The sequence below is a fragment of the Emydura macquarii genome, unplaced genomic scaffold (assembly GCF_026122565.2).
Source record: "Emydura macquarii macquarii isolate MOO-44397 ecotype Brisbane River unplaced genomic scaffold, CSIRO-AGI_Emac_v2 contig_2768, whole genome shotgun sequence".
NCBI classification, from domain to species: Eukaryota; Metazoa; Chordata; order Testudines; family Chelidae; genus Emydura; species Emydura macquarii.
In genome coordinates, this window is record NW_027132905.1 from 16,579,259 (window position 1) to 16,601,476 (window position 22,218).

At 46.7% G+C, this 22,218-nt stretch overlaps 1 protein-coding gene across 1 annotated transcript in view; it reads right to left on the minus strand.

Annotated features, from left to right (window-relative positions):
• Window positions 1–22,218, minus strand: part of SH3PXD2B (SH3 and PX domains 2B) — a 105,440-nt gene that overhangs the window by 22,429 nt on the left and 60,793 nt on the right. The window contains exons 4-5 of the mRNA XM_067566351.1: window positions 15,701–15,777; window positions 11,256–11,347 (exon numbers count right to left, since the gene is read on the minus strand). Coding sequence (XP_067422452.1) covers window positions 11,256–11,347; window positions 15,701–15,777 — 169 coding nt within the window. The remainder of the gene's footprint in view (window positions 1–11,255; window positions 11,348–15,700; window positions 15,778–22,218) is intronic.

The following is a 22,218-nucleotide window of genomic DNA, read 5'->3' on the forward strand; positions in this document are numbered from 1 at the left end:
TTTGAGTGACAAACCAGAACACATTGCTAGAGACTACTAGCAGGAGCAGGAGTACACAAAGCTTTTGGGAGCAGAGGGTCAGAGCAGGAGTGCATTTCACAAGGGGTGCAAGAGAGTTTGGTTGGTAGAGGGTGGAAATAAGGTAGCAGGAGGGTTTGTTCTGGAGTTGGGGAAGGTGTCGGCAGCATGAGGGGGGAGGGAAGGGGAGAGGATAATGACATATCCCCAGGCCTTCCAGTCTCACTTCCACCATTTTAACTTTACTAAGGAACTTGGGGCCAGCTAACTCAACGCTGGGGCCCATACAACACTGAGTACAATAAGGTCTAGGACATTTCAGCATTTAAAAGACAGCCAGGATGCCAGGGCAGGCCCAAAAAAACCAGCATGTTCCCAGTAACCTGGGAACCGGCCACCTTTAGCTGTAAGCAAATTTGTCAGCATCTTCATCAACTGCTAGTTGTCTGTCCAAGAGGGCGACCCTGTGCCTGACACTTGTGGTAACTACTGGTCTGTGGGGGCAGAGACTGTTTTACAACACATAGCACAGTGGAACCCTGATCCCCCACTGGGGCTTCTAGACCACCCTGGAATATGAATTAATAACAACCAACCTACCACTGGGTCACAGGTAAAAACTGGCTTTCCCTCTTCCCAATCCACAAGTGAATCCTAGCCCATCTGTATGAAGAAGTAGGATCTCTGCATATGATGCATCACTCCTTCTATCCTAAAGCAGGAGTAAGATACACGCATGTGCATATGCTTGCTTCCAAGGATGACAACATTCACAGGCCAACCTTGCAACACAGGGAACCTTCCCCAGACTCGCAGTTTCCTGACCACTGCTGGAAAGTGACAGTCAGTAGGCCCGAGAGTTGCTGAGACTGCATGAGAGGCTGGGGCCCCGAAGCATAGGGCGGCCAAATGGCCACTTCCTTTGCTTGTGAAGTCCACTAGCAAAACAAGCTCCTCTCCCCATTTGGTCTAGGGCCAACTGACGAGGCAGCTCCAGGATCAGTAAGAAAGGGAGCCAGGGCTGGGCTCCACTTTGTTTTCTATCAAGCTTATCAACATTTTAAGAACTTCATTACTGCAAATGTAAAATTTTATTCCCTGGAGCGCTGGGGTGATTCAGGGACTCAGTCTGCTGCCTTCAGAGACCAGCCTTTCATCCTGTCAACATGTGTTTCCAATCTGCTGAGTGAACGCAGAGCCCACGTCACAGCTCCAGAGGTACCCGCAAAGGAACTCTCCCTGACCCTGCCCTCCACTCGGCCTAGCCTGGCCCAGCTCTAAAAGGAAGAAGGTGATCGGAAGGAGAGGAGGGCTGCGGAAGCCACTCTCAGCCAAACCGCTACGGACCAACAGGGAATGTCTGCTTGTTAACCCTTCGTAGGCCAGGCCCTGATACATCTTCAGGTTTCATCTTCTCACGGCCTGCATGTACACCTCCCTGCCACAAATAAAGAGGGTGGCCCAAGAGTCACAGGACAGTTGGGATATCCGCTTGCCTCAGGCACGAACATGGTCTAAAGTCACAACACGGTGGGAAAGCGGGAGATCTGGAAGGGTTGGCCCTGTTTATTCTGTGTCTGACGTTCCCACCCTCATCACTGCTGTCTCCAGAACCCCAGCACCTGCGGCCAGAGAGGAAACACACACGGCCATATTTCCTTAGTCCAGTGCCCAAGGTGAGTATTCCTCCCCTCTGCACTGTTCCCACAACCGCTCACCAGGAGCCTCATTGCCCAGTCGCATCTCCCACTCCCCCACACTCAGACCATCACGGATTAACCCTCTCTTTGGCCCTAGGCAGAGACTGAAGAGGTTGCCTGACAAAGTGTTACCCTCTCCCTCTGGGGGTGGGACACCGGGTCCCAGGGATTAGAAGCCCAGATAGGGCAACACAAAACCAATGTTTCATCAACAATCATCTTCAAATTCCATTCCATCTTCTTCTTAACACCTGCCTGGTGCCCTTCTAGCCACAGGCAGATCTATCACTGCTCCCTGCCCATCTCTAGCTTCTTAGCTATAATCCTGTGCTGAGGAGTCGACTTCCCACCAGGCTTCCAGGCTTTGCAGACTGGGTCCCTGATGGAAGGCAAAGCCAGGTGCACACCAGCAGCCTGCCTACCACCAACTGCTACCCTCCTTCTCTGACAGCAGCTCAGTTTGCTAGGCATGGAGCTGTGGGGAGAAGGGAGGGAAGCAAGGCCAGCATTGCACTGCTATGAATGGATCTCAGTAAGCTTTTGCAGGAGGGCAATGTGCCTTTCCTCTGACTGGACAGTTCTGGAAGGGCAGAGTTACTAGCTTTTCCATCATCATCATCTGCTAAAAGTGTTACCCTAGCTCATCCTCCTCCATCTCCTTCCACCAGCTGCTCTGTCTGGATGAAGAGGGCTGAGGGGAAAGGAAGCTGCAATATCACTTTGCTGCTGGGATGTCTTTTGGCATGAACACAAAGAGCGGCAGGTCTGAACACTAGCAGCTCTGGCCCATCACCTCAGAGAGAACAAGAGCTCAGACAAGACAGGAAACAGCAATAAGCTCCCAGCATCCTGCAGCATCTCCCCTTCCCCCCATTGACTGGGGAAAGCCAGGTGGCAGAAGCACACACAAAGGCCTCCTAGAAAGCCAGAGATTCTTCTAATCAGTGAAAGGGAGGGGTTGTCACCCCTCTAATGGAAAATTCCTTTAGCCACATCAGTACAATGGCCATAGAGCCGGGCTGACTGGACCCAGCAATCAGGGCTGTAGCACACTTACCAGCAGCTCTTTAAATTGATGCACTGAGCCACAATAATGAGATGTGTGACTATAAGCTTTACTGATAATGTCTGCACTGCATGGGAATCCAGCCAGCACTGACTAAACTCCCAAAGTCCTCCCTCAAGATGGATTTTCTAGTTTCTTCTGGTTTCTTTGGTTGCTCTAAAGTCCTGGTCAGGAGTATAGTGGTGAACGTTCTCAGGACAACAAGGGTAGCTCCCTTCGTTTATTGTTTTAAGTCAACAAAGATGCATTACTTGGGGTTGGATGTATTCTGTTGAGTCCACTGCGCTTCCTGCTCCTAAAAGAACTTTTTAATTATTATTATTATTACCAATTCCCATCCTCCCCCTAATTTGGAGAGGAGGGGAAGTGTTTTCTAGGCATTGTTTTTCCTAGTGGAATAAACCTACAGAAAAATTGGAACTTTTCAGAGTAAAAGGAATCACATCATAATACAAGTGCCCTCAAAACAGCCATGAGGAAACGGTTCACTTGTTATCCTGTTCAAGTACTGCTGGTGCTAACAGAGTTCTCACAATATCTACCCAACCAGTGCAGACAGGGCTTTTGGACATGGTGGTGCCTTAACCTAAGGAAGCTGGTGTTAGAGCATGCGCCTCACAGAGTAAAACAGAATCCCTGTCCACATTGGGTAAAATAATCTGTGCTACAATCCAGCAAGCTATCCCCATGGTTAACCAGAGACGCAGCTAGCACGGTTCTGCTCTCACTGCAGACTTGGTCTAAACCGAACTCTATTCCAGTTCCAAGAGGCTGCCCTATTAGAAAAGGGACCACACTCTAGTCATGTCCAGTTCATTCGTTTCAATGAGGAGGTCCCAGTGCAGCATTCTGTCTTCGGCGGTAGAAGTGAGGAATGTTGGACTCTGTCCCATAAGGGACTTGGTGCTACTGCCACCACTGCCACCTAGGGGAGATCTCCTTTCGTTGAAGTGGTGGAGGCCTGCAGTTTTGGAGTTGACAATTCCAGTCCTTGCTCCTGGAGTACATGCACTTACACCCCAACATTGCTCTCTGTTTGCAGCAGAGGCTATTCGTTACACCAGCTATGACTTCTCTGGGTACCAGAACAGATCTCAGATGCCACTGAATACATCCAACTGGCCAATGAGAACCCTTTGCCAAAACAATATTAGTTACCAGATTAATGGACTCTACCATATTGGTAAGGATACAAGGATACCAAAATGATCTCTTCCACAAGACTCTTGCAGGAGGGACCCCAGCATCCTTCACAAAGATCCAAGGATCACTCCCTTCCCACTCCTGTACCCACTGGGATCTGGCCTGAGAAACTACATCCAGCTTGCCCCCCAAAGCCATGGCCTCATGTCTGAGGGGTGCAGGGCAGCTGCTAGCATTTCCATGAAGGCGGATAAGCACGTGGAAAGCTATGAGGGAGAAGAAAGAGAAGGAACACGCTTCTGGTAGAAACTAGCTACATGTTTGTAGCTGAGATTATAGGGGGAGGAGGAAAAGGTTTTGTTCCCTGTTCTAGATGAGGAATGTGGCGTCCATGTAGCTAGTGTTCCCTTTTGCTGCTTTGATCAGAGCTCAAACAGTCTAGCTTTACCTGCTGATTGCTTCCAGGGTAGTAGCCGGAAGCAGGAACTTTCAAGCGCAACATATAAAATAAAGTTTATACATTCAGCTCACATCAGCCCCGACTTTTATTGTGACTCCATTCTCCTGCTGGCTCTCCCACCTCTGATTTATTGGCACTACTTAGTGCCTGTACTCCCTGTCAGGCCGGCTGCAGGAAGCAATCATTTACTGTGGTTATCATTGCAGCTTCTATCAGACCTCGCAGCGCCGGAGCTTCTGAATTAATACAATAATGAAGGGCTGCTGAAGTCACCACCAGGCATGCCCGAATAGGCCTTCATCATCTAGTCAGGCCACTGCTCATTATCATGCGCCTTCCATCCAGGGCTGCTGCAGGCAACACCCACCAATTACAGAACTTTGCTCCTTCCAGAGCAGCTGCCCAAAGGGATTCTGTCTGCTATCTGCCTCTCAGAAACATCAGCTCAGCCATCTCCAGGCTCTCTCTATACAGGCCTCCTTGCACTCAGGATGGGAAGAAGCCATGGGTGCTACAGCTGGTCTCCCCTCCATACCCTGTACACCACACCAGCAACAAGCCCAACCCTATTCTCAGAGATTAGCTGTTCTTCTGCAACACTGCAATTAAATGGAAACTATCAGCCACAGGGTGACTTCGGGGGGAAAGCAGGAGACATTTACCAGGGCTCTTCGCTTGTATTTAGGAAGGGAAGAAAGAAGTTAAAATATTTGTCCAGGCTTTAAATGCCCTCAACTGCCCCACTGCCAGTGGAATTAGCACTGTGATGTGCATCCCCTCATCAACACAATAGCGTCTGGGGCACTGCCTCAAAACATCAATGATAATTTATGAGTGCCTAAGAGGAATTTAGCTAGTCAAGCTAGCAAGACTTACAGGAGTCAGGATAACCTGGCTAAAGATGAGCTGTTCCTAGTAATGCTGGGAGAGGGAAGGCAGCCCTGCATATCAGCTGCACACAAACCTTAGTGAAATGCTCAGCATTTGCAATGCAGGATTTTTAATGTAAGTGGGAGTTGGAATTTGATTTCCATTTACGATTCCACTGCCTTTGATGGCAAATGAGGGTAGGAGGCACTGAAGGGGCTGCTACCCTTAGTAGCTTTCAAGTTTCTCCAACCTTTATACAGTAGGCACAGAAGAACCCAAGGCAAACAATGGAATGGGAAATGCTAAAGAAGGCTTTGTATTAGTTATCCTTTGCCTACAATCTGATTGTGTGGTTAAGCTAACAGAGCTGTAACCAGCTGGAAATCTTCAGAAGTTCTAAATGCTAACACAAGGTGTCAAAAACTTCTCCCAAGGAAATTCTGCATTCAGGAGCTAATATTCATACACAGAAGGGATCAGTACTTGATTAGGGCAAATGGCTTTGAAGATCAGAATGGCCAACAGCCTGTGGCCAAAGCAATCTACACAGTGCTTTTCCCGAAGCACACTGTTTGCTCAGCAGCAGGGGAGGGATGCTTCTCATATGCCTATAAAGTAGGTTAATCAGGTTTGAGGTTTCTTTGCTTGCCACCACATGCCCACCAACCGCTCACAGCCCACTAGGCTAAAAGGACTGCTGTGGTTCTCTGACTGTATACAAGTCTGGGTGGCACCTACAAACACACGGTACAGGCTGGGAAAGACAAGTAATGAAAAGCAAAACTCAGCCTGCCAATCAGGCTTCTGGTTCAGGGCTCTGGTAACTGAATTCTGGTAACTCTGGAATTCTGGACATCCATTCCAAAGCCAGGACCAGCACAGATTTGATCACATTATCAAAAGGTCCAGGTCTACTTGCAGGTCCAGAGCTCCTCTCCTTCCTCAAAGACCCTACATAGAAGAGGCAGGAGCTGTGGCTGCAAATTAGATGCAGATAACACTTCAGAATTTTTAGCAAGGCAAACTCTGGCTTCAGTCCTTATCTCACTTCTTAAAGGGACTGAGTCATTAACGGCTAGTTAAAGAATGGACGTGCTTTGACCACTGCCCTGAATTGCAGGTCCTGTTTTAAAAGTTGTGTTTTTTATTAACACACCATTGTATGCCTGGGGAGCACAAACCAGCCTTTTAATCCTCCGCTTCAGAAGTCGTACTAAAGACAGGGTAAGGGGCAATATCTTTTATTGGACCAATTTCTGTTGGTGGAAGAGGAACAAACTTTCCAGCTTCACACAGCTCTGCAGATTGTCTCAACTTGTATTTAACTTAGACATGCTAGTAACCTTTTCCAGACCTGCAGAAGAGCTGTGTGAAGCTCTAAAGTTTGTCCCTCTTCCGCTAACAGAAATAGGATTGACAGCGTCGCTTTAAGAGTGAGTGTCACCCCTTATTAATATTGCTGGGATAGCAGAGTACCCAAGAGAATAGACCCTGAATGTGGAAGCCCCCTTGTTTGTGTATAAGGTGAGGTTAGGAGATAGTCGGCTCCTGGAGAATGGAAAGCTAGCAAGGTGACTAATCTTTTTCCCTGTTGCTTCCCTCTTGTACAGAGGAAAGGGGATTATTTTAACAATCACTTAGGATATTTCTTCACTGTAGAGTTAACCGGTTCCTGCACATTGGAGCCTTGAGGTTCAGCTGGTGAGGATCAAATTCAAATGCTGAATGCTTTAACTCAGCAATGTCTTGCTTCTTGCCCGGGATTTTTCCAGCCTCACTTCAGGAGCTCTCTTCTGCCACTAGAAAACTCTTTCAAATGAGGCAAGACTAGCACACAGAAGGATTCCCTGCAAGCAACCCTCTCATCCTCCACCTACCCAGCCCAGAGGCCCATCGCAGTTCTGACCTCACAGCACATGCTGGGAACAAGAATCCAACAACTTGCCTCTTTCTAGGGCTGCAGTTTCATCCTAACAATTGCGAGAAACCCCCACCCCCTTCCCTACAATCCATGTGGTGCTAGGTCTGCAGAGTGTTTATTCTGTCATGGTACTTGAATGCCTTCTGTCCTGATTGGCCCCTCCTCCCAGCCCCAACCAATCCCTTAGGACTCAGAGCTACAGCCATCATCCCTTCATTCATTTCACTGGGCAGAATCATATGCGAAATGAGTTGGGTGGGTCTCAGTGCAGGGCCCAATAGACAGCTGTCCATGTCATAAAAGCCTCCAATCATGATTGCAAGTGGAGAATCCAATAACTGGATGGGCGATGAGGACTCAACTCCCTTTTCACCCATTAGGAGTGGTCCCTCCAGGGTATGGGAGGAGGCTAGCATGCGTGGGGTAAAAACTCAGTCTGTTCACCTCCTCCAAACTGTTACAGATGCACCAGGCTCTGCCTAGGCTCTACTTCAGGCTTTGTCCCACTGTCCAGCTGGAACAAATGGGAGGTGGAGGAGAGAGGGATGAGCACTAAGGCTATTTTGACACTAAACTGTTTCCCCCTCACACACACATTTTCTACTTTTGCTGCTGCCAGCTATAGTATCATGTGTGCAGAGCAGTCCCAGGGTTTGAGCCACAGGTTAGAACACACAGTGGTTAGTGTTGGCAGACAGCATGGCCAGTCGACATTAGTATTCCCATCGCAGATAGCATGGCTAAAGCCTGCCTCATTGGTAGCAATGGTGGGAAATTGTATGGAAGAAATATCTTGTGTAGAAGAAGCCTAAAGGAATTTAGGAACAACTCCTGAGAGTGGAGAACCAACCCACCAAAGGCAGCAGCAAGAGGAGCACAAACTAGAGGAGGCTACAAACAGATAGATGGAGGAACGGTCACAACCTTCCTTCCTTCTCAAAATGCTACCTGCTGCAGTGACTAAATTCACCACTAGCATGAAGCGATCCAGCTTCATGGAAATGTACCTGCTGACACGAGCACTGGAATTTGGCTCCAGGGTCTGGGTGCTATGAAGTGTGGGAGATCTAGGGTGGATATTAGGAAAAGGTTTTTCACTAGGAGGGTGGTGAAGCACTGGAATGGGTTACCTAGGGAGGTAGTGGAATCTCCATCTTTAGAGGTTTTTAAGCTGCGTCTTGACAAAGCCCTGGCTGGGATGATTTAGCTGAGGTTAGTCCTGCTTTGAGCAGGGGATTGGACTACATGACCTCCTGAGGTCCCTTCCAACTCTAATATTCTATGATTCTAAGTAGGTGGATCTCTATCCCTGCCCACCGAGATACAGGAAGGTAGGTGGCACATGCAGCCCCAAAGACACAAGAGCTTCTCCTCTCACCAAGGACCAGACCCTGCTCCCATTGAAATAAATGTGAGTTTTGCCCTGAAGATTAAATGGGAGCAGGAACAGGCACTGAGATATTAATGAGAGAAGAAGGGGACTTCCCCTCAGCCAGAGGCTCCAGAGGGGAGAGGGTAGGAAATCAGGGGGCTAGTGGTGCCACCAGAATGACTGCTTTGCTTGGCACAGAGCGTGCTGACTTCTCCATTTTTCTCTTCCCAGCCACCACTGCACAAAAAGCCGCCTTCTTATTCCTTTCATGGCCTGGCTCCCTTTCAACTTCCCAGAGAAAGTATTTATCTCTTTTATGAATGATGACATCCGGCCAAACCTCAGGCACACCACTATATCGGATCCACCCCAGCCGTCTGTCACTGGCTTTAAATCACTCTTGATAACCTGGCAGCCTGTCCACGTGGGGCTGGCAAAATGGCTCCCACCAATCTTGCCAGGGGAGAGCCTCAAGGACTTTTATTAATTAACATTTTGAATTGTAGCTAATAAATACACCCGGAGCATTCAGGCTGGGATATGAAACACAACAGAGACGTCCTTGAGACACCACAGCAGCTCACTGCTGGAGGCAAACAGACAGGAGTGGTCCGTTAAGCCATTGTTAGTATTGTAAAAGCCTGCCCCTCCTCCTCATGAAAGGACAGGGAATGGGGAGAAGAGAGCACGCTGCCTCTGCTAATTCCATATACGGCACAACCTCACTCCCAAACTGCATGTCACCAGGAGCAGTTCATCCTGTAGCCAAACGTTTACAGATGCAAGCAAACACATGTGAGCAGGGCTGTGTATAGGTGCAGACCGGAGGCACACAAGCCAGAGCGCTGCAAGAGACACTCCAAGACTGAAGCTTTGTTTACATTTCGGGTCAATGCCTTTGTTCTCCTTCGTGTTTAGCTCCCTCAAATAAGCACAGATCAGGTGCAGAGAAGAAAGTTTGGAGCAGGGGAGAGAGATCTTTACATGCCAGGCCTGCAGGAGCAATACCTCCAAAGCAGAGTCACCCGCGGGCTAACAATGGAAACAGAGCTCCTTTTAAGGAGCCACCATCCCACGCTGTTTCAGATTTCTGGGGTTCTATGTGTTTGAATTGGCCCCTGGTTTTTGTTACAGCCACCATCCCCTACGCCAAGTTCATGTCCCACAGATAAGGTAAGAGTGGATAATGGGGTGCACAGCAGAAGAAAGAGGGATGACAATCCTCACACGCACCCCAAGCCACCATCTGTGAGCATGTCTCACCAACAGGTTCGCTGGGTGGATCTGACATTCAACTCCATCCCAAAAATGCAGCAGACAGTCCTGATTTTATTTACAAACTGTCCATCACGGAATCAGTCGATGTTGGAAGAATCACACAGACATCACCTCCCCCACCCAACACCAGAAACTGGGATGCCCCAAAACATTGGGAACCCCAAACCTCTTGCCCCAGAAGACTCCTAGGTGTTCATACCACCTGAGACACTGCTCATATAAATCAGTCGTCTTAGGTTTCTCACTCACTCCTGGGCTGCCGCATTAGCTGATGGATGACTGAAGGGGTGAGAGGTTAATTGGTGAACAATAGCTTGGGGAGGATGGATGAGAATGCCAGCTGACAGCAAGCTATTAGTTAATGGACTCTGGGGCCCCGGGACCAATCTAATCAAGTGACTGCTGGCTGGGGAAGGAAGGATGACAGGACAAGAAAATAAAAACAGGAGGCTAAGGAGAAAAATAAATAAATAAATAAACTAAAGGGGGAAGATACAAATGGAACAAGCATAGCACTTAACAGGAGAAATGAAAGACTCAATGTTCCTCCACAGAGAAAAACAAAATATTTTTAATCCCCCTTCCCCATACAAAACAATGTCAGCTTATTTGATTGTGCAAGAAAAGGCAGTAAATCATTCAATCTTCCTCCATTGCTCAACTTGAAGTAGAGCTTCATACACAGTCTAAATAAGGAGAGACAGCAATAGCTGGGGAAGAGAAGGAGGTTGGTGTTTGTTTTATGCTCTGGGTAATTAATAGGGGCTGGAACAAGTAGCTCATAGTCACAAGACTAGTAACTACACAGGGTTGCGTAAGACACGCAAGAGTCCCTGCACATGTTCCTTGTTTTGAATGGAAAGCAAGAGTCAGGCATTGTTGTGGATGGCCTAGGGAACTGGCAACGGGAGAGTCATAGAATCATAGAGAGTCTTTTGCTCTCTAGGCAGGAGGTTATTAATAAATGGAAGTTGCTCCTATCTGATGCCCGCTTGGCAGTTCCCACAGGGAAGGAGTTTGGGTTTCCCAGGTGACGGTATCACAAAAAGCAGCACCACTATTCGCATGAAGTGGCATCTGGGCCGGCAAGCTCAGCACCAAGGCCAAAGATTCAGTGGGTCCTGGAGAAAGCGCTTCCCCCTCATCACTAGCGGTGGACGTCCCACAGGAGGGTTGAGGCACACTGGTGGGGAGCACTGCGTGGAGAAAGCTTGTACAGCCCCAAGTTCTGCGGCTAAACAAAGAACTTCACTCTCTGAGGATCTCAAACCAGCACCTTTCATGAACAGGTGGGGGATTTGGTCATGGATTGCAGAGCCTCTTTGGAATGTCATGGTGCTTGAGGGGGCTTTATCTGCGGCCAGGGATACAACCATCGCCACAACAGTTCTGAGGCGCAGCCCCACAGCTCGCCGTAACCGACTTACTCTTTGGGGGGATTCAGGTCTTCGGGTCTCGTCTCGAAGAACTGAAGAACCTCCTCACACTGAGAGATGTAGGGTGGCAGCTGGATCAGAGCCTGGGAATGAAACACAGAGATTGATAATATGAAGCTAGAGACTAGTCCCAGGGTCTGGAAGTGCTTGGGAGGAGCGGCCTTCAGTGTGCGTGGATAGCCAGGCACGTACAGGAAAGGCAGCTCGAAGAAACAGGCACCATGACGCACAGAGTTGTGGCGAGAGCTATAGTGATTGCCACAACGCACCAGAATGGAGTAAGTCACTTACAGCCTGAGGCTGCATCTCTGTGTAAGATGACCGGGTGTAAAGGGGAGTAAGCAGTTCTTGATCTGCAAGCCAGGCTACTTTTGCCATTGTAACCGTTCGCCCCCACCATCCAGGGTATCCTCAGAGTCCCGTAACAGCTGCCTCCCCATCAAAATAGCCATCCTTCCAGTTAAGGCCTGGCTGAGACTCCCCAAAGCTCATCACTGTCCTGTGTGCAAAGAGCCACAACCCCACTGAAAGGTACAAGTAGTACATGCCTTTCAGGGCAATAGGGCCTGGCTGTGATGCTCCTGGTTAGGTTCAGGGCCTATGGGTGCTTTAGAGATCATGTAGAGTAGAGTCCTCTGCCTCTCAGAAACCCTCTGCTGAGCAACTGCTATTGAAGAAGAGGTTGTCAGAGGGGCAGAAGGGGAGCCCACAAACCCGGGATGAGAACATGAGGATCCGTTTGCAGAGCAGAGGCTGGAGAGCTTTGGTTAGTGCTATCATCAGATGACAGCCTTGGAGGCAGGAGTTAATGAACTGCACCTCATCCTTCCCCCTCTCCTCAGGAAGCCTTCTGCAGCCAGACAGATTTTAGAAGTGGGAGAGCGAGCAATAATGTAATGGCCTCTGCAGAAGGTAGAGGGGATGGTGCCTAGAATACCAACGGTTCCTTTGGGCCAGAGCCATCATTTTCTGTTCCTGTATCTGCCTAGTTGGGGCTGGAGGGGAGGCAGGCCTGGCCAGGGCTCTGTAGTACATATCCAGGCGAAGGGGACACATACAAGCCCACAGTGCACATTGTTTTTTTTTTGGGGGGGGGGGGAGGGGGGAGCATGAAAGTGACTGCTGTCACAGAAAGGTTTGAAAGCAGGGCAACCCTTCAGCCCTGCTCCCCCTGGTTGACTAACAGACAATCCTCAGCTTCACACCCACAATTCTCCCTCAGCCACACCCACCATACCCAGGGCCCTGAGGCAGGAATAGGAGCAAAACTGTAAGAAACTCAGTTCGCCCCTGCGTCAGAGGCACAGTCTTGTGTGCAGAGCCCAAAGATCAGGCCTGAGTCTTTATTGCCCCATCAGCTGTGCTCCCACAGCCTTTCCCAAAACAGACCTGCCATTACACAGACACTGATCATCAACACAACAGGGACAAGCAGAGCCATCAAGCAATGGGGTTGATAAGAGGCCTGACAAGGAATCAAGACAACACAAGAAATAGGATATAGAAACAACTGCCCACTCTGAATATTATGGGTGCAGGCAACTATTCAGGTTTCCTGCTAACAACATTTCCACTGAGGTGCCATCCACAGGAACATCATTTCCATTCCCGGTGCTCTAGGCAGAATCACTCTGACCCTGGGAAAATGACCCTCCGCAGCCCAGAGAAGGTTCCACCCTTAGAGCACTGGAAGTGAGGGCAGAAAAACACAGCTTGTCCTAGGAGAACAGAAACTAAGGGCCATTTGCCTTGCGGTTAAGTGCACGGCTCTGCCATGTAGGAGACTGAGAGGATTCATTGCCCTCCACCAGGCTAGGAAAGGCTGGGAACACTTTCGAGGTGATGTATTCCGTCACCCAACTCATTCTTAAGGGCAATTTGAAGAACAGCAAGCTCTAAAGGGAAGCCTATCCCATCTTGTCTGGTTCAAAGCATGGCAGCTGGGGCAAGAAGCCTGGCAGGGAAAGGTTATTCATACAGGACAGATAGGAATGACCTATTCGGCTGGATGATCTATTTTCCAGGAGCTGATGCAGGATTGCACTCTACAGGGCATTTTCTAGAGCTCTGTCCAGTTCATTTTAAGACTCTCAAGCGACCAGCCATGGGAGAGGATCTCACATTCACAACTCTTTTATCAGATATCCAGCCAACATTTTCTCTCTCAAATCTCCTAATGTTGTTACCAAGCCAGAGGAAAGGGTTATGTAGTGTAGGGCATAGGAGAAAAACTTGGAAGAAATGGGATGAAAATTTAGGCCCCCTTTAGAAAACCCTAAAACAAGCTACATACACTGTATTTGACTCAAAGTCAGATTAAAAAGAGCTAATCTCACAAGCTCCCTGATCATTTTTTGCTGCCCTTCTTTGACCTCCCTCTAATTTGTCAAGCTCTTTCTGCTAACAAGAGCGTATTCCGGGTGCAACTGCAATACGGCTTTATAAAGAGGAAGTGGTCGCTCCCTGCTTTGTGGGGAGATGCCTTTGCATGTTTTCAGTCCAGGATTTCACTGGCCTTCTTTGCAGACAAGAAAGGAGGATTTGCAGAGCTTTCTCAGGGAATGAACCCTTCCTCACCTTTTTCTCGGGAAGACAAAACAAAGGACAAGATATTTATCTAGTATTTTGTGGGGGATCTGGTTACGCTGTATCCCCGTAATGCTCAGCACTCACTAAACACCACCCTGACCACAAGCTCAGGGATTTTTTTTGCTGAGAGTGGATATTATACGCCCACTCTGGTGGTGCATGTGAAGTCAACCCAAAATAACAGAAATGCCAGGGACAGCAGGGACTGTGGCTGAGATGCAGAGCAACCAGCGCCCATGGTAATAGCACGGGCCAACTCTGCCATGCACACTTCTATGGTAGTGTAACCCTTCCTGCCCCACTGGCAGCTTCACAGTTAAGCAGCAGGAGCTGGAAGGCCAGGCATAGCGCACACTTTATTACTTGGTAATGCATTAACTGGAGGAGGAGAAAGCTGTTGTCTAAGTGGGTCATATAACATCAGCCATTATGTTCCAGTTATTAAATCAAATGGATTCATTATATTTTATGCCATTAACAGCATCTTTCCGAACAGAGAGCTGCAGCCTCTGATCACTTAGGGACTTTTTCCCTCCCTAAAATTAAATTTATGGGCAGACGTGTGTCTGTGAGCTCGCATGTTTTAGTGTCCCTGAAAACAAGGGACTGATGGCACTGGCAAGGCACCCCCATGACCTCCCCAGTTTTGACAACATGCCTCAAGCCTAGCTGCAGTTCATCTCTACTGTTCCAACCCTTCCTGCTACCCTGCGGTAACTCAGCCAATGCACCTCAGCAGCTTTGACCTGCAGCACCACATGTTAGCCCAGTGCTAGGACTCCAGACATGTTTCCTGATACATCTTGGTCTTGACCTTCAACACCCTTTGCTATTCCAAACCCAGGGCCCTTCCCTCGTAGCTTTGGTCAATGCACCCGAGTCTTAACCTGCATCACTCCCTGCAATTCTCTTCTATTCAGGTTCTTATACTGTGCACAACCCCATAGTACTGAGCACTGTGCAGGAGGGCATTAACCAAAGCTACTAACGTCTGCCTGTTGTGTTTATCCTCTCCCGGGAGAGAGGTGTTTGCAGTTGAGTGTTTTGTTCTAGAATTTTTATTTCTCTCTCACTCTCACTCACACACACGGGTCATGGGCTGAAGCCTGAGAAAGCTCCACCTTGTGCACAGAGGAGTTTTAACATTATTGTATAAAGTTCCATGTTGCCCAAGGAGCAAGGTGCTCCACTGCTGGCACCCCGCAAAGCTCTGCCAATACATGTCAGTCCATGCCACAGAACCCTCTCTTACCCCCTAAGCAGAGACGGTGCCAGTTCCAGTTCTGTGATGGAGATCCATCTTCTAAGGATGAGGACTGAACTCTGCTCAATAGTGATCACACTGGAAACCAGCTATCCCAACAGGATAGGCTAGCTAATGATTTTAACCTCTAGCCAGCAGAGCCCCTATCAAGCCATTTGCTTCTGGTTTGCAGCTGAGAAGGGATTTTTTTTTTTAATTAATAAAATGACATTAAAGAGAATGACTGTGGAGAGTACAAAGTGAGCAACTGAGTCACTACCACACAGCAATCTTTAGGCATCCAAAACCACAATACTGACCCCCCACTTTCCCTGAGACGGGACCAATGGGATGTTTTTGCATCTGCATGGAGTGGATGCACTGCACCAGACTCAAGTCCACAGCTACTCCCATGGCAGGAGGTGGTACATTAGCACAAACCACTGCTGGTGGAAGTGCACGATAAAAGATTTTATGGCAGCAACCCCGTGCACTGCCCCCTCCCAGAATCTGAACCAGTATCGCCAACACAGAGGGACCAACTCAAATCATGCCTATATCACAGGCTTGGAGACTTCAGTTTGAGGCAGAAAACTCCCTTTACCTTGCAGTATTCATCAATAGGTATCAGACGCTTGACTGCAACATCCCGGATGTGGCTTCTGCGGAAGAGGATCTTCCCTGCCGTGAGAAAGAGAAACAAGAGCAGTGTAAGTCATCATGGCTGTTCCATCAGACTTCATCATATCCCTCAAATCAACTGATCAGGATCTATTCTCAATGTAAGCAAAGACGGGTCTTGCCAAGGGCACCCTGCCCACACCGAATACCCTCCTTCTCACCCACTAAGCACACTTTTGGAGAGATGAACATGTGAAATTAGGCATAGGGCATGTCTATACTATACTACAGAAACTCCACTGGCATAATTAAGTCACCACAGCTATGCCAGTATAATCCCAGAGTGCAGATGCAGCCCACACCACCTCCTTGGGCGACAGTAACTATGTCCCCTTGGTGTATGAGCCTCACTTTCCTGAGCAATGTAGCTAGATCGACAGAAGCATTCTTCCATTGACCTAGCTGCCTTGACACTGGGGGTCAGGTCAGCATACCTCTGGTGCTCAGGGGCATGGATTTTTCATATCCACAAGAGCTGTAACTATGTCAACCTTCGTCTTAACTGTAGACCAGGTCACAGTTAACCCCTTTGTAAAGGCAAGTGTGGACACTCCCCAAACATTTGTTCCAGGCTACTAACATTCGCTTTTTACCTTAGATCTAAACTGGAGGTAAGACTGTGTAGTGTAGACAAAACCTTGGACAGAAGATGTCTCTCTTTGTAGCTCCTGAATAGAGAGGATCCCTACAGTCATACATGTGGGATTGCAGATCAGAGTCAGATCCGATTGGGCTTTCCTTCTTGTCTGGGGTTTATTTTTATTATCCTTGAAAGGAATCCTTCAGCTACTCCATTTCCTCCCCTCTCACTTGTGGCTCAGGCCATTTTTCTTTGAAGTCTAATGAGTCCTAAAAGCTTCAAGCTGCCTTTGCTGAGCACAACTTCTTCAGTGTTTAAAGAGACAGAGGCCACTAACAGAGATAATGAAAGAGATATGCATATACACAGAAGAGAGAAACCTGCCTCCACAATGAGCTAATACAGACACAGATCCCAATTCAAAGTGTCACAGCTCAAGTCTGCATTATCCAGCTCTTTTAAATCCCAGCTGTTAGCTGTCATATTGTAATTTAAAGCACTGAAGCTACTGCCCAATAGCTGGGACCAATAACACTTGTCTCATAACTTCCACCCTTCAAGGAAATTGGAGCTTTCAGGTTTGATGGTGAGATAATCATAAAGCAAGAGCCAACTCTACCCCTGAGTTAGGGTGAGTTTTAGAGCTTGTGAAAAGTGAGGGACTTGCACTATTGGCGGGGGCTGTGGACGCTACCTCCTTCGCCAAGCTCGGTTGATGCACCTCAATCCAGGTCTGCAGCCCCCTCCCCAGCAAAGAATAAGCAGTAGGATTTGTTTTTAAAAAGAACTGTACATCAGCATCCAGCTGGGAACTGAAATTAGACCAGCATCATTAACACCTGAGATATGAGATGCCTTTTGAATCCACTCTCAAGCCCCAGAAAGAGATTTAGCCCCAGCACTAGGATACCTACCTCCACTCATCTCTCCATCACCTCCACCCACACTTTGGAGTTACCCATGGTTTTCCCTACTTTCATTCCCCAACCCCAAGATCACCACCACACCAGCAGAGATTGGCCAGGGGAAGGATTTACCAACCCTATTTTCACTCACTCGAGTGATCATTGTTGAGCACCCTGAAATAGCTAGCTTGGAAAGTATTTACTGCTAAGGTACCAGGGATGGGAGGGGCAGGAACTACCAGACTCTAGTTTTTCCTTGTGAGTACTATTTTTTTCCCCCTGCAGGCAAGTAAATTATCAATAGTTTTTCATTCACATCAGCCATCAAGGTAATATCATGGATAAGCAAATTTTCTGCATGGATTCTTATTTTAATGCTGATTTCACACAAATGAATGAGTCAAAAAGGTTTTGTTGCCAATGATTAGAAATCAGAGTTTCATTTGTAAGTTGTCAGTGCACCGAGATGTAATTGCTAATGGGTACATTATAAATGTCTAAACCAAACAAACCTCTGGGAGGAACATTTAAATGTTTACAAACAAATAAATGGAGATTTAAAAATTATTCCAATGGCTGAATACATAAACCTCCAGAAATTCCCTTCCCTTCTCACGTTTGCTTTCCTCCCTGTTCTGATGCTTCTAAAACAGAAAATTTATTTTTTAATAAAAAAGTTGATTTACATCTAAATGCCTAATTAGCAAAAAAGCAGAATCTCTTCATACTGCCAAGAACAGTTCTGAAACCCTCATTTGTTGATAGAGAGAGAGAGAGAGACAAAATGTTGGCCTGGAGAAGTGATGTAGACCTGAATAGGCATCTATTGGAGGTCACATTGTACAGAGGACACCATTTGTTCTAAAATAGCAATCTCCATGTGGCAAAAGTGCTGTTCCACTGCAACCCAGCCCCACTACACCACTGACTTGGAGAGAAATGGTGGACTTATGGTTCAATCAGTGGGATGGGAACTGGGAGAGCTGGGTTCAGGATTTTGCACTGGGGCCTTGGACACACATCACATGCCCATATCTGTAAAATGGGGATAACAATGCTGCCCTGTGAGACTTAATTAAGTGGTTTGAGAGCCTCAGATGCTAGAGAAATCCATAGTATGAATACAGCAATCACAATGCTTCTCATCAGGTTCCATTCCATCGCTACCTTGCAGTCATTTGGCTGCCTCAGAGTTTTTAAGAGCCCTTAATATGGTACTTAGCTCATTCCCTATCCTACATCCTACCCATCTTCTGAGTGGTTTATTTCGTCTCCCCCCTTGCACCAAATTCCTTCATGCCCAGGGGAGCAGAAGGGCTGCAATAGGCACAGTAGTGTGGGATTAGCTTCTGTAAAGCCTGTGCCTTAAAGAAAATGCAGCAGAGAAACAGGGAGATGGGCCAAGGCAAAAAGGAAATTAACTTTGATGAATACATTGGCTTGTTGGAATAGGGCCAGAAGAGCAATAAGTAAAATCAAAAGGGTAGAGCTAGACACAGGTACATTGCAGAACAGGGCAGGATTACTGGGTCAGCCATTGGAGGATGTATACTGGCTCCAATCAGTAAGGCAATACCAGGTAGAGTTATTGGAAGTAACAAGTTTGCACTATAGGACACCAGTGGAGGAGGGGAAAAGGGCAGGAATTGTGTCTCACCAGTAGAACAGTTTCAAAGTTGACAACAAGGTGGCTCTGCAGCATGATGATAGACATGGACGTTGGAGACAAAGCAAGGAACACCATCTCCAGTGCAGAGCTCCATCAGGCCAGACAAGAGCAAGGACAACTCCTCCATGGAAAAGTTTTGGAGTCTGGCTCCTTGCTTCTTATCCCCCAAACTCAACAAAATTTAATTTGATTAGAAAAAAAATGAATCTCTTGTTTATAAGCATCTTTGGACAAGACTCTTTAGTTACTATTTAATATCAATGTCTCTGTGTAGAGATGCTTCTAGAATCAGAGAAATGTAGGACTGCAAGGGACCTCGAGAGGTCATCTAATCCCGTTCCCTGCACCGAGGGAGGACTAAGAATGATCTAGAGTGACCACCTATGACGCTAGGCCCGAAAAAGCCAAGCAACTTTATAAATTGCATGGCCCAAATCTGACCTTTAAAGATATATTATAGGAAAATACAATGGTGGTGAGGGTCATGCCTCATAAGTTGACTAGAGCTTTGATATGCAAGTGTATTGTTGGTAGTTATCTGATGCTGTTTACATATCCTCGTGTTAGAGGTTAGCAGTGTAAATAAACTGCTTTCCTGTCTATCACTGTTCTATGTTCAAAAGGAACATATGAACATTACATTCAAAGTTCCATCTAAACAATACTATTGTTTGTATTTCTCTTTGAAGTTTACGTAGTAAATAACTGTAAATGGTTGTAAATGTCCAATTACCTTGTGCTTATGTAACTAGTTATCGGTGTGCAAAGGACATAGGAGATGATACCGCAGAGTCCCAAGTAATCATCTATTAATTGTTCAAGGAGGCACCTGCTGTCAAGAAAATATCGGTCAGTCTGCATGGATCTATAAAAGACTCTAGTGGACTGATCCTTTTTATCTGAAATCTGTCCAAGCTTGTCAGGGAAAGTTTGGATTGCAAGATTGAGATCCCAGCACCAGCCTGGAATCACCCTGCTAAGTCTCATGGGAAAATTTGAACGAACTCTGCACATGGACTATTTAGTCTTCGTTTCTCTGGACTGGATTTTTAACAAAGAAGCTCTAAACAAGGACTGATGACCCCCAAGATGTTTGGGTAATTTCAGAGACTTTGCAATTTAAGAACTTTGCAACTCAGTTATAATCTCTACTTTGAAACTCACCTAAGAGCTTTATTTTCATCTGTGTATGTATACTGACCATTACTCTTTCCTTTTAAAAAAAAAATAAATATTAGTTTAATTAATAAGCATTGGCTTTAAGCGTGTATTTGGGTAAGATCTGAACTATTCACTGACCTGTTTGGGTAATGTGTCCGATTCTTTGGGATTGGTAGAACTTTTTTACATAAGATGGATAAAGATTTTCAGTGATTCCCATCATATTTGACTTAGCTGTCTAGATGCTAGCCCAAGGGCTGGAGAGTTTTAAAGGAACTGTGTTTTGTCTATTGAATGACCAGTGAGGTCATCAGAACCAATTTGTTGCTGGCTTGATATATTTTATGGAAGAAAAACCACCAGTATTTAGGGCTTTGCCTAGACCCATTCTTTGCAGTTTGCCCTGTTTAAGCTATCTCAACGTGGCTCCCTTGGAAGCCAACATCTCTGACAGATGTTTGTCTAACCTGCTCTTAAAAACCTCCATTGACAATCTGGCCAATTGGAAAGCCCTCTGTGTTTCCACTTGACAGCCACCCCAGACTTCAGTGATTATTAAGGGTTGAGGGTTGGGGTGTTTTATTACGTGTGTAAGTGCTTGAGCCTAAGTAAAAGTATACCTTCAAAGTAAGAGCATGCTCGTGTGGTGCTTGAGCCTACATAAAGGTATAGCTTTGTAGTAAGAGCACTATTGTGTTTACTGTTTCTACCAGTCCATCCATCGCGTGGACGGCCGTGTCTCCATTTGATTTATTTCCTGACACCACCTTGAACAAAGTAAAATCACCATGAGCTTTGGTTTGGCAGAACTCCAGGTAACAGAATGGAGATTCCACACCCTCCCTAGGTAATTTATTCCAGTGCTTAATCACCCTGGCAGGAAGTTTTTCCTAATGTCTAATCTAAATCTCCCTTGCTGCAATGCAAGCCCATTACTTCTTGTTCTATTCTCAGGGGTTAAGGAGAACAATTTATCACCTTCCTCTTTATAACAACTTTTTACATACTTGAAGCCTGTTATGTCCTCCCTCTCTTCTCCAGACTAAACAAACCCAGTTTCTTCAATCTTTCCTCATAGGTCATGTTTTCTAGCCCTTTAATCATTGCTGTTGCTCTCCTCCCGACTTTCTGCAATTTGTCCACATCTTTCCTGAAGTGTGATGCCCAGACTTGGGCACTTCTCCATCTGAGACAGGAATATAAGTGCAGAGTAGAGTAGAAGAGTTACTTCTCATGTCTTGCAACAGAATTACATTGTTGACTCATGTTTAGTTGGTGATCCACTATAACCCCTAGCCTCCACGTCAATGAAGGAAACAGGGAAACACCATTTTGTGCTTTTCCTGCAGATTGTGATTGGGTGCTTCAACTGGTAAGGTCAGCACTAGAGCATGCTACATTTAGAATTTACATTTACACTAAATTCCAGCTGTTTCCAAAGCTCACAATCACCAAAGAGCTGAAAGGAAATTTATATCTACATTTTCACATTTATGTACCTATAATTCATGCGTGCAATTAAGGCAAATGGCCAGTCAGTTACTTTGCTTGTGCAAGTGGCGAGAGACTAACTGTACAAGCAAATACACTAACACAACACAGGCACATTTTTGCATGTGTAATTATGAAATGCTAGGCTTATCTTCTACCATCCACACAAACATGGACTAAGCTGATCTTGGAGAAATGGACGAAGAGAATGCACCATGGTAAGTGATTGTTCCTCTGAGGTCTCCTTCCATTGACTGGCAAGCACTCTCAACTTCCACTGACCTCAGCGCCTTGCAGGTTTAGGCTCTTAATGATCATGAAAGTACCTAGCAGGGAACAATTTGATTCCATTTTACGGAACAATGGGACAAAAAGGACCATTCTGTGCGTGTGTGCGCAGATAATGCTATTTTTTAAAAAGTTCATTTTTATTTGGTTTCACACAGTTTAGGGACATTTATACTGATATACTGGTATAGCTGGTGAGTTATGATATACTGATGCAAGTGTAATTACCCTAGAGTATCACACATTTTTTAAAAATTAGTTTGATTGGGGGGTGGGGGAGGGAATTAAAAGTTATGCAATACGATCGCATCCACTTACAAAGAATGAAAACAAACACATTTATATCC